This window comes from Calidris pugnax, unplaced genomic scaffold (assembly GCF_001431845.1).
Source record: "Calidris pugnax isolate Ruff unplaced genomic scaffold, ASM143184v1 scaffold14, whole genome shotgun sequence".
NCBI classification, from domain to species: domain Eukaryota; kingdom Metazoa; phylum Chordata; class Aves; order Charadriiformes; family Scolopacidae; genus Calidris; species Calidris pugnax.
Genome location: NW_015090793.1, coordinates 13,980,013 through 13,992,960, shown reverse-complemented (window position 1 = coordinate 13,992,960; position 12,948 = coordinate 13,980,013). Strand labels below are relative to the sequence as shown.

The window sequence follows — 12,948 nt, the reverse complement described above, 5'->3', positions numbered from 1 at the left end:
TCTAGTAAGGATCTCTCCAGCAGTTCTGTCGAGGAAGAGAGCATTTGTTGCTATTTGGTAAGAATGTCAAACCCTGCAATTCTCTAGCTATTAAGAAGGAAGAGCATAATGAGTATGGCAGGGTTTAGGGATATCCTTGTTCCTTTAGAGAAGCTAAGCAAGTTCCTCAGGATCCCAACCTCCATCACATTTGCTTCCCTTGAAGGACCAACAGCCTCACTAGAAACAGGCTGCTAGATCCTAATGATTTAAAAAACAACTACTGATAATTACATATACCTGTGCTTGGGAAATGTGATTAATAAAGGCATTCTCTGCAGCAAGCAAGCAGGCTTAGAGCAGACAAGTCTGGACAACTGGCCACCTTCCTTTGCTCTTAATGCCTCGCTTGGAGTAGTCTGAAGTATGGTTGCTTCAGATGAGCTAAACCAACTGTCTCTGAGTATGCAGAAAAGGACATATCCAATGCTATGCAGAGAGAGAGGTGAGCCAGGCAAGAGCAGGGGAAGAGCTGAGGACAAACCCGGTTGCACCAAATACAGAGGCTGATAACAACCAAGAAAGGGAACGGAGTTTTCAGGGTGAGCTGGCAGAAAGAGAGGAAAGGTCTCGGCTTTCAGGTCAAGAAGAAACCAGCAAAACCAAGGACTCGCAGGAGGACTGCACAGGACAGGAGAAGACAGGGATGGCCATCTCCACAGCCTCCCCAGTAAGCAGAGCAGGAATCCTTGGGGGAAGTGCTCCGGGAGGAGCCGCTCTGTTTACAGTACGTGCTGCTGAAAGGTGTCCTGAAGAAAGACAGCAATTAACAGGCCTGGAAAAAAATGGCTTCTTTCCACAAAGTGCCTTTTAAGTATGTTTTTCGAGCCACTTTAAGGGTTAATGTTTAGCTGTTTATCCGGAGTTGTCGGATGTCAGCTCTTTCTTTTGACTCCTAATGGCTTATAGCCATCAGGAGGTGAAGACTCCTCAAAAGAGATGGTGTCAGGAATGTTTTTTTATGCCCACTAGCACCCACACACCTGCAGGAGCCTGTGCTTGCAGGATAGATAGTTTACATACTTGAACCTGTATCCCAGGGACAGAGATATAAACATGAAACCAGATCCTGTCTGACACCGCTGCTGAAGCCCCTGGGCAGTACAAAAGGGTCCTTTCTCCCACACCCACCTCGAATGACCACAAATAACAGTTCGGTTCAAGCCACCGCTTCCCAGCAAGAACAAGCTCTGCTGGTCCAGGTTACGATTTTAGGGCCAGATCCTGTAAAGTTTTCAGCACCTTTGACTCCCACAAACACTGGTCATGAAACAAAGGACCAGTCTCGCGAGCAGACTTCAAAAACCAGCGTGGTCACAAATCAAAGCCTCTCGGACAGGGAACATGAGAACAAAGACACAGGCTCCAAATCAATCAGAGCACTGCTCACTCGTGACCTTCCCCCGACAGAGATGTCGTTGAGCCTAATAATTACACCGTGAGGTGCAAACAGGCTCAGCAGTTGTAAATCTAACCACCCCAACATTTCTTAGGGGCTTGTAAAGAGTGATGGTGGAGCTGATGCCCCTTTAGACCAGATCCTCCCCCTTCCTATTGGAAAGAAGGACATTTGATTCCAGAAGAAGTGATTGAGCCCTCCCAACCCCAGCTCACTGGGGACCAAGTGGGAATGGAAAATGCTTTGATTTTGAAAAACACTTAGGGGAAAATATAACCATGGAAAGGGGAGATGTCCTGATCCAGAAATATTCTTCGCTTTGTGAAACTGGTTCCTTCTCTCCTGGTCATGTCTCAGGTAAGTGACCCCACAGCAAGAGGAGTTTCAGTTTTGCCAGGACATGACTCAAAAGGGCAGTGCAACGAAGTATGCCATGCGTTTGGGGAATGCGAGGTGGCCCTGCGATAAGGCAGATGCTGCTTCTGTGAGATTACCATCCATGGGTTTGCATCTGGAACTGCCGCTGCATCCAGCTGGATGAGGGCAGAAGGAAACTACTGTGCCACAACATCTTCCCTATGCTCCTGCTACAGTCCCAGAAAAAGAATTTAAAAGAGCATCACCCAGTAGTTATAAGGAGTTATGATGCAATAACTAGAATTTGCGGGGTTTTATGACTTGGGAGGGACAAGAATGTCCCAGTCATGTAGAATCTGGAACTTACAGTTTGTTTGGTTTTTAGAAGCTCTCTGCAGAAACCTCAAACACTGAATTGACACCCTCCCTGGAACAGGAAGGAGCTTGCGGCTCTTGGTTCAGCAACTCAAGCTAAAGCATCACTAGAAGTGGAGGGGAGGTCTACTAAGCCTGAAGTGTCCCCATGTGTTTAGGACTACCTTCACCTAGGAGACATGCTTGAGAAGGAGGTTTAGAGCATGTGAGCCTGCCTATGTGAGCAGGAACTGTGCAGCCAAGAGCAAGTCATAGGAAAGAACTGTAAAGATCATCTAGTTCCAACTCCCCTGCCATGGGCAGGGATACCTTCCACTAGATCAGGTTGCTCCTGACAGAAGAACTTGTGTAGGAGGCCTACAGTGGGTTGGGAACAGTCCATAGGCATCTGCAGAGCACAGGAACAGCACTGACAGTTACTTTGACAGCTAATGATAACAGCTCATCACCATCCTCTGCTGAGACCCTTCCAGCTCCCAGCGTGTCTCTCTGCAAGCCTAAGCACAACCCAGCCAAATCATCTCAGGCCACCTAAATACTTCCAGCGATGCACAGACTCCTCTGTACTAGTGGGCTTCTGGGCAGCAGCTTTCCTGTGCAATGCAATTAGAAGGAAACTAAAAGTTGTTGAGGAAATCTGCAGCACAGGAAACAAGCTACTGTGATATTATTTTTTTTTCCTGGTTGCTTTGACAGGAAAGGTGTTCTGCAGCTGCCAGGCTGCCGAGGGGGGCGAGGGGGGAGATCAGCAGAGGTGTAAAGGGAAAGCCAAAGGGTAGGGCCAAGGGGGAAGTGGTGTGTGAAGTCTGGCTCTACGGGAAACACACGCCAGGTCTGGAAACCCTGCCCTGACAGCTGGCGCAGGTGAAGGAAAACCTGAGCTAGGGGGTGAGAAGGGGGGCTAAGTCGGGAACACATTGTCTTCTCTTCTTCTTGATGCTCTCAACCAGAGGCCTGGTGAAAGCAGGGAAGGAAGGGAGACATAGAGAAGCAAATGGTAAAAGCATTCCTGTCTCAAATGAAGGGAGATTGAAACCTTGCCAGAAAAATGGCTGTTTAGCCCAGAGTCATGTTCAAGTTCACTGCTCATCCCTTAGCGAGCAGCCTCAGGCCAGCTTTCCCTGGTCAGCAGATTGCAGTTACTGCATGGTCACCTTCTTGAGACGTACAGGTGAGGACTCCTGTTGTACTGCATGACTGAAGTCCCATCTCTCTGCATAAGTTACTAAGACAGCAGAATTGAGTACTGAGGACTGGTCCAATGGTGCTTTGAGCTGCTCTGGTGATTTCATGAAGACTCATGGCCAAGGCTGTGATTTGATTTGGTGCAAGGAATGATTTGTCACAAAATGAGCTGGTGACAAACACTTCAGTCGCCAGACTTCAGATCCATGCCCTGATGGTAAGGGTAGGCTCCATCAGAAGTATGGGAGTACAGATGTACTCTTTGTGTTGTGTGCAAGAGTCTCAGGCACTTAAAGCAAAGGCTGAAGAGATCTTTGCTTTCCACTGCTCAGTTGAGGCATGGTACTGTCAAGGTGCAGGAAGACATGACTCTCCCGTAATGCAAGATTAAGGTCATGGTCCTCTGATGTCAAAACTCTGGTCAAATAAACCCTATAAGCCATAAAGCAAATTGTCTGGGACCTGGAGAGGTCCCAGACAAAAATTATGGCACCACAACTTCCTGAACACTTGCAATGGGACAGACAGTGCTACCGCCACGTGAAATAACATGAACCTAAATCCAGTGTTGGGCTCTGGGGACAACCAGTGTGCCACAGATTGCATCCATATGGCCAACCTCTTCTCCTAAAGAGGGAGGCTTTATTCATTGGGAGCAGTCCCTGGGAACGCTACCCTCCAGCACTAGCTGGGAAGACAAAACTGATCCAGAGAGGACACAGATAATTAACCAGGCTGGACACCATGGGCCAACAACCCAGCTGGTGCTCTGACCCTGCTGGGTTTAGAAGTATAGACATGGTTTATGATTTCCTTAGGCTATTATTTCTTATAGAAGATAGGAAAAATTTCTTCACAGAGAGGGTTATCAAACATTGGAACAGGCTGCCCAGGGAAGTGGGCATCCCTGGAGGTATTTAAAAGACAGGTAGACATGTGGCTTAGGGACATGGTTTAGTGGTGGTTTTGGCAGCATTAGGTTGATGGTTGGACTCAATGATCTTAAAGTTCCCTTCTAACCTAGACAATTCTATGATTCTATGGGCTAGCAACTTACTATTTGAGTTTTGTGCAACTGTGTCCAGCCTTTGTGCATAGTCATGGCAATATTATTCTGCTGTTCCCCAAACATCACCTCCTCTCTCATCACATTACCCTTCCGAGTGCAGGACTCTGCTCTGGAAGGGGTAACTCATTTGTCCTCCAACCTCTGACAGAAACAAGTCCATCCTTACTGAAGAACACGAGACACAAACCTCATTAAGCACCATCCTTCATTTGAAGACCACAACAGAGCCCAACACATTTCCAAATACCATAGGTTCTCTCTCCAGCCCTACTTCAACCACATCAGTATTCAACCACCCAGTATAATATAAATCCTGGGGTGTTCTGGTCAAGTAGAAGGTTTCATGGGCATTAAAGATGCTCACACAGATCACCTCTCCATTTTCAGTTCATGTGGAAAATAAAGATACTCTTGCCTGTGTCAAGTTACCTTGCCAATAAGAAACTGGATCGGTACATAGGAGAGGAACCTCAGATGAACCTCTTAATGCTTCAGAAGTCAATGATGGAGCATCACCTGTGTGTCAGTAGGGAACTGATTCAGGGAACAGCTTAAATCTTCTGCAGTCTTTGGGAGACACATACCAGTGAGCTTCCAGCCTCCTGCCAGTCCTTAAGGACCTTGTGCCACTTCTTTTCTAAGAGTAGTTCCTTCTAAGACCAACCTCCCTCCCAAGGGCAGACTTTGGCCATCACACTCAGGTTACCAGACCCTCAGAAAACCATTCCTCAGACCCAGAAGCAAAGAAATACCACAGAACTTCTCAGTTCTCAAACATTTTTTCCCCATGGCAGCTGGCAAATCCTTTCCTTTGCTTCTCATCCAAGTTGGACAAAATTACTGCAGAGAATCCCTCCTGCTCCCCTCCCCCCGTGCAATGTAATCCCAAGGGAGAAATGGTTTCACGGGGACCCCCTGCTGTCTTGCATCTGATTTCCCTCCTAAGTATGGTATAGGGAAGCGTCTCGAGGGCTATGGCTGTGACCTCCATACAGCTCTTTTGTCAAGTGCCATTTCATTAAAAAATCAGCCTTTTAACTGTGGACACATTTCAACCTCACCAAATCTGCTAATTATTGACAGTTGGTGAAGAGGAGATTTCACTTGTTCCTCCTGTTAAACTGCATCTAATTAGTAATTACTGGTTCACTGTCATCTTTACTGCAATAATCCCACTGCACATTGGCTCATTAACCTTTTGCTTTTCTAAAGCAGCCTGCCAACAAGATGAAGGCTAAAACAGATTGGAAAACAATAGCTCAGCCTTGGATTTTAGGCTGTTTATTCCCCTTGTCCTGGAGATCCAAAAGGAAGATTATTTTTGAGAAAAGGCGTTTAGCTGAAATCAGCCTAATTCCGGAAGACGGCTTGTTTTGCCCTAACCAGCAACCAAGGCCCTTTAAACCTAACCTACGGTGAGGGCATGTGTCTTATAGCTAGTGGAAGGGTTTCTCTGCCATCAGCTTTTGCTTCAGCTCCATTCCTCACCTGAGTTTACCCTTCTTTATCAGCACAATCCAGCACACTAGGCATGGGATGAGGCAAGTTTCGGTGGGTTTGCAGCACCCTGGAAGTTCAACAACATCCTCTTGGATGCTGAAAAGTGAATGATCTGGATGAGCAGGGACCAAAGGGTGGAAAAGTCGGTGAAGCAACCCCATGGTTATTTCTTTTGCTGCTACACTGAATTTCATTTGCACAAGTCCCATTTTCAGTTTGGAACTGTCACAGCTGTTTCTATTGGCAGTGCATAGCTGAGTAGGAGTTGTCAGTGGGGATGCTGTAGGATAGGCAGCTAGAAAAGAGATTCCCCGGGGGGCATGGGAGGCAGTTGGAGGTTGTGGGCTAAATGCATTAACTAGATGTTTCTCCTAAACTTAACAGCAGCGGATTACTTAATGCATATTGATGTATTTGGGTACCAGAGTTAACACTGTATTAGGATGAAGAGTGTATTTTTCAGCATCTTAAGCGTGCTTACTCACAAGGACCCAGGTCTTTGTGGCTGACACTAGGGTTTTATTTTTATAAGGTGATCTTCAAAACCACAGCATCTAACTAGAAGCTAGAATTCTGGAGCACCGTTGCAGACATCAAAGTGGATTCCATCTATACAAAATCGAGGAAGGTATGAGGTCTTAGCTAAAATAAATACTGCCCAAAGAGAAGATCTGGATGCATTATTCTTCCCAGCACATGAAGGTTGTTCAGGTCCAGAATTTTCATTTAGTTGATATTGGTGTTGCTGTATGCAACCAGAGCTGAATTCCGTTTTCTCTTATGTTACTTTAAAACAGGTATAACTCTGAAGCAGCCAGAAGTGATGTGATAAGGTAGCTGCATTTACCTAGCACATTTATTAAATCTATTGTGAGGCTTCAATTCTGCTTGAAAACTAATTGTAAACTTGAGCCCCTTTAGAAGAGTGGATCAAAGGCGGCCAGTCAAGCTCCCATGCTAAAACAAGCACATACCAACACTTCAGCTTCTGTGTTTGCTCTCTGACTAAAGAAAAAGGACTGTGAATGTGTGATTAAGGGCAGAATTTGGCTCATTTACAATTCCTGAAAGGGGTTGCTGCTCAGACCATAATCATATTTTTGGAACAGAACACGCCTATTACATCTTGTTGTTAATAATTTACTCCCTGGGTGGTGCTCATTACAACAGCATCATCTCAGTCACGTTATGTTCATAGCTGCTTCACCTACTGTGGTTATGAGAAAAAGCAAATACATGCCTACATATATACACATGCATAAACATATATAGAAAGGTCGATGTTCAAACAGTCAAGGTCTCTTAAACTTAGTTACCTGACAAGTTCATGGACCAGTGATGAGTGACCAAGAAGTGACACGTTTTATGAACCACTCTTTGCAAGGAAACTCACATTTCCCATCCAAGACTGTGGAAGAAGTGGCTCTGGAGAAATTGTTTCAGATAAATCACTTGCTCTCCTCACTTGAGCATTCCCACAGTCACTGACCACTGAGATCTCGATGAGATTTGGCAGAACGGGAGGAACAGCTTTTATACAGACTCACACACATTTCTAATAGATGCACACATAACTGGAAGAATGATCACACCAGGCTGCTACGGAGAACCTGATTCGTTGGTGTCAACAGATGTGAGGTCCAGCTGTGCGCGTGGAGCTAACTCCAGTTGAGTGGAGCTGAGACCCCAGTAGGTAATGAGCTATACCACCAGCTGTAATGGTTTCTCTTCATTGACATGAAGCGTGGGCAGAGAGCACGTCATTCTGTTTGATCTACTAATCAGCGCTGATTCATGTTTACACTGCAGATAACATTTCATCTGCTTTTAGAAGGTCATTTTCAAGTGATGGTGTATGGTTTCAGTATTGCCTGATGCCTGCAATTTGAATATCCCTTGAAGGAAGCCAGACCTTAATTTTCCTTGTGGGCTAGAATTCATTCAGCTGTTTTCTCAAGCGGCAATATCAGATACTATATGTTACAAATTATCTGTCACAAATCTGTGATACAAAAGGCAAAAAGATCTTGTAAGCTTCATTTTAAGATAAAGAAACTAAGGCAATGAATAATTATTTCCGTAGAGCCCAAAGTGTTTAACTCTGAATGCCTCAGATTCTGGTACTAAGACTTTAGTTCCCGTTGACCTTAGCAGACACTATTTCAGAGAAGCCCATGCTAAGCAATGCCTACAGAAAATACTGGAAATGTACAAAATGCTAAATTACAAATCAGAATTGTAGGGTGAGTTTCCTGTCTCTGTTGAAGGAATGGTTCGGTTTGGCCAACGCTATTAAACATGTGCATCGTCAGTGAGAAGGGAGAAAATACACAATGACTGTTGCTTAAGGCTTGAGATGACACAAAGTCTGGGAAAGTGGTAAATAATTAAGAGGCCAGGCCACTGATCCAGAGGCCTCTAGATACGTAGAAAAGAAGCCAATGTGCAATGTATTATGATCAAACATAAAATCGTCTCTGGATACAAATAGTGCACCTATGGTATGGGGCACCATTTTGGGAGAACGGTGGCAACGTCACCTTCAAGGTAAATGAGGTTGGTGGTACCTCTTGTGGTTTTGCTTCCTTGACTATCTTGAAAGGAAACCTCCCAGCAAAGCCCATAGCTACCTTCTGATGGGTAGACGCTCCTTTCCCTGGAAATAGGACCATAAGGGATGATCTATGTCCAAGTCTCCTTCCAACAGGAACTTTGGACATACTCTGGGCGTGTACCTTGAACAGGTGTGAGACCTGGAAATACTCCTCAGTCTTTCATAACCACAACCTCTAAGCAGAACTTGGGATCACAACAGGAAACTGATGGACAGGGAGCTAAGGTTGAGCTCATGCCAAAATGACTAACATGCTCTCTGGATGTATGAATTCAAGTAGAAGCCAGCAAATCACATTGCTTCTTGCAACTGGTACTTGTGCAACTTCTTACTGGAATACTGTGTCTGGTTCTTATGGAAGTGCTCCAAAAAGGATGTTGACTAATTAGAAAAAGTTTAAGGAAGAGACATATGAATCATTAAAGCTTCAGAAAACACGTCTTTTAGCAAGAGACTCAAAGATTGAGATATATTCAGTTTCTTAAAGAGAAGATTAAGGGATAGTTCTATCTCAGCCTGTAAACAGCGAGAAGGACAACAGAAAATTTGTAAGAGGTTTTTCAGTCTTAGCAGACAAGTGTACAAGATGACTCCCTGGCTAGAAGTTGGGCATAAATCCATCCAGACCATAAAAATGGAATTAACCAGCAGAGACTGCAATACCAATTTCTGATGAACTGTTCTAGTTGGAGCAAAAAGAACTTCAGCAAATCCTTTGCTCTGTTTGATACAGGTTTTACCACATTATAATAGTGACCCTCCCTGTAAACGTACAAATTTACAATCTGCAAATCTATAAGCTGCGAAGACTGAACGCTCAAAATTAATGACTTACAAAAAAAATGCACCTTACCAATTTGTTCAACTAACTTAGGTATGAGTGATTTCATTAGTCATTCTGTCTGTTTCCTTGGCTAGCTTCCCTCTGCTCACCCCCCAGGTTGTGTCTTCCCAGAGCCAGGCTAGATGACAAAAAGGCAAAAACCCTCAAAGAAGCTCTGGAAAAGTATAACCACATGAAATGTACATCCCAGGCTCTTTGCTTAAGGGACAAAGACTTTTCATTATGTTAACACCAAGGAAACACCACTGTCATGGGAGAGGGTGAGCTGAGACACGTTCTCTCCAGTGCAGCTCAGCTCTGACTAAACGCATGTCCCCAGACAAGACAGGACGAACCCAGCTGGAGTCTCAAAGCAGAAATCAACAGTAAGAAACACCAACATCCCTTAACTTATGATCTGACCTGACCTGGGTATCACTAAAGAGGGACCAGATACCCTCCATGCTAGCTGAGACACATCTCTGACTGGCCATCAGGCAAGCAGAACTTTATCCTCATACACTGAAAAACCCACCTTATTCCAATCTGGTTGTCCCCCAATCCCTGGTGGTTTTGTTACTATACAGTCTAAATGTCCTCCACATGGGAGAGGTCTGGAGCAGACCACCCTTGTGAGAGAACAACGGATGTGATAGAAGGGAGGAGGATCACACATGACCATCCCTTGTCTGTAAGAGGTGCCTTTGCTGGGTGGAACAAAGATTTCCCTGCTCAGTTCTTCCTCTTAATTTGGAAGGTACATTCCACCACATGATCCAAACACTGATTAGAAGTATGGAAAAGCCATGTAATATTAACCTGTGCTATGCTAGCATGCGTTAATAGGAGGGACTATCATAACCATCACCTGCCCAGTGAATCTGCACTTGAACAAGTGAAGAAGACAGCAACTGACTTCATCCAAAAATGGAGGAGGCCCCATAGGAGTGAAACCATTATCCAGGAAAGCAAAAAAAGCAATGGTGTTAGTAAGCCCCATCCGAGATAACCCACCATGGTGACCGGACATGTACTGACCTCGGACATCTGCGGGAAGAGACTGATGGCCAAGGGTAGAGCCAGGCCAAAGGCAGCGAGGCACACAAGGCTTTGGACTGGGAGAATCATCCGGGGACGGGACCTCAGGAGTGATGTTCTGGAAAGGAAAAGCTTTGTTAGACCATTTCATAGACCAGGTGAGTGCAAGTCACCATCAAAATGGACACTGGAGTCCACGCAGACCTGCTGGTCTCCCTCTCCTTAACTCATCTAGGTTCCTTCTTTTCCTTCTTAGTAGCTCATCAATAAGTTCACCCACAAAAGATTCTGAGTCCCGCACACTGTGCTTTTGCATCTGCCAACCTAAGTGCTCACTTCTCCCAAATTAAAAGAGGATCACTTCACACACGCTTCTGCCATTTCTAACCATCTCATCCTGAAGTAAATGGCACATGAGGTGATCTGACCGCACGCAGGTGTCACCTGCATTAAGGCTTTGGAAACCATGTTGAGTGAGCAGAAGGAAATCGGGTTCTTGAGAGATTTTGTGAACTTTGTTGGCCCTATCACACAGTGCTACTGAAAAATGCACACGACTTTGTTAATGGGGTAATAAAGTAGCAAACTTGACAATACCTTAATTTGTTAAAAATCAAACATATGCAGAGTGGGTGATAAGGACGTTTTAACACATGCTGTCCCCAAGGGATATTTATGAGTTCAAGACTTGTTAACAGCAAACACTTTTAGATACCTGCAAGGTTAGGTTCTGACAATGACCCATTAAGTGACCCTTCTGATGCAATTAACACCAAATGACAGGGACAACATTTAGCTGGTAGAAGGTGGCATGTTAAGTATATTTCAGGACACAGGACCTCAGACAGTTTACAATTCTTGAGGGGTTTGTTCTGGAGCTATTTACACCAAAAGGACACCTCTCATTCAATTTTTTTCTACCAATCTGAAAAAACCTGGGAATATAAACCAGCAACTTGATAGTGAGTCTTGTTTGAATATTTAGTGCACATCAGCAATCCAAAGAGTCAGCAGATTTGCTGCTGGGTCACCAGCTATGGCCTTCATTCCAATGTGCATCTCTCCTCTGTCCATCCTGATCTTGAGGATGCCGATGTCCCATGGTCTCCTGCCATCAAACATGGGCAAAGATCTGCTAGCTAATGCTTTTCCACTGGGATGATAACACAGGAGCTCTCTTTTGGTCATGGAAGGTATAATCAGATTACACTAACCGCTAAACTTCACTGTGGTTACCAGTACTGGGATTTTAAAAAGCATTTCTAATCCAATGTGCACCATTCACAAGGTACCCACCAAAACCAAGACAAGCCACCTCAGGGCACGCCGCTAGCCTGCTTTGGCACACGCACATGTGATTTTGTAGACACATCTCCCAGCGCAGCCTGTGCCTGTAGCCCATGCAAGATAACAGACTACCTCAACCCCCATCTACTCCACGTTTACTGCAGGCTACAAACACGCACCTGATGAATTATAACGGAGCAGCTGATGTGTGGGAACTTGTTACCCTGCTGTACGTTGTCTGTGTGTCTGAACATTCAGACTCTTCACCCTTTGCTAGCAATGCTTGCTGAAAGCTGTCTTCATCTTGAGAAGGTTTGGGGGAAGTGGGGAAGGAAAACAAGATCCAGAGCCTTAACTCCTCCGATATCTCAGCTCTTCACTAATAAGCTATCGAGACGGAGTTGATCCTATCAATTTGTGCTGTGAAAGTCAAGCTTCTGTTCTCCAATATTTAGCTACTTTATTTTGCATAGAGCATGATATACCTCCTGCAGAAGTCTACAAGGATTTTGTCCGACTCAGTAAAGCAGGTTATCTTGCTCCACACTCTTTAACAAATGCAATGTTCAAGAATTGCCATCAATAAGCTGTGATAACTAGTCCCTGGGATGCAGAGGGGCAACTCCTGGAACTGATTTATTCTCCTGTTTAAGCTGTCGTGATCCATGAGAGCCCTTGCTGAGAAAATCATATGACCAGCATCTTTCAAGCCTCCCTGGAGTACAGTTTAGAACGAAGACATCACTGCTTATGCCACCCCTGACATCTTAATTTGGAAGCTGCACCCTCTTTAATTATTGCCCTGTTGGGGACCTTATAATCACCCAAGTAAAAACTCAACCAATTTAAAATGATCCCGGGTACAGTCCCCAGGTGTGATTTCCAGGAGTGCTTCAAACTCAGGCCAGTTCAAATTACAATGGCTAACCTCCTAATTAAGAAGAGTTATGGCTTGATTTAAAAGGAGAGGGGACTAATTAACACATGTAGTGTAATGTCTTAATTGGGATTCAGATTCTAAAATTTGTGTGGTTCGGAATAAATGACTCATAATTAGTCAAGAGGTCCACTTTTCTTCTGTCCCTAGGATCTTTGCTCTTGACACAGATCTCAGAAGAATATTAAGTTAAATATTGCGTGCTGCATTTTGTTAGCTGCCAAACGCAATCAAAACCCCTCTTTTCACCCATTAGCCCCCCAACAGAAGTGAATGATTAGACATTTCCACAGGGCTTAATTGCAGAGTATTATAGCAGCTTAAA

At 44.7% G+C, this 12,948-nt stretch overlaps 1 protein-coding gene across 1 annotated transcript in view; it reads right to left on the bottom strand.

Annotated features, from left to right (window-relative positions):
* The window catches only part of LOC106902892 (sideroflexin-5-like), a 56,749-nt gene that overhangs the window by 12,861 nt on the left and 30,940 nt on the right, over nucleotides 1-12,948 (bottom strand). The window contains exon 8 of the mRNA XM_014966721.1: nucleotides 10,400-10,517. Within this exon, the coding sequence (XP_014822207.1) occupies nucleotides 10,400-10,517 (118 nt within the window). The remainder of the gene's footprint in view (nucleotides 1-10,399; nucleotides 10,518-12,948) is intronic.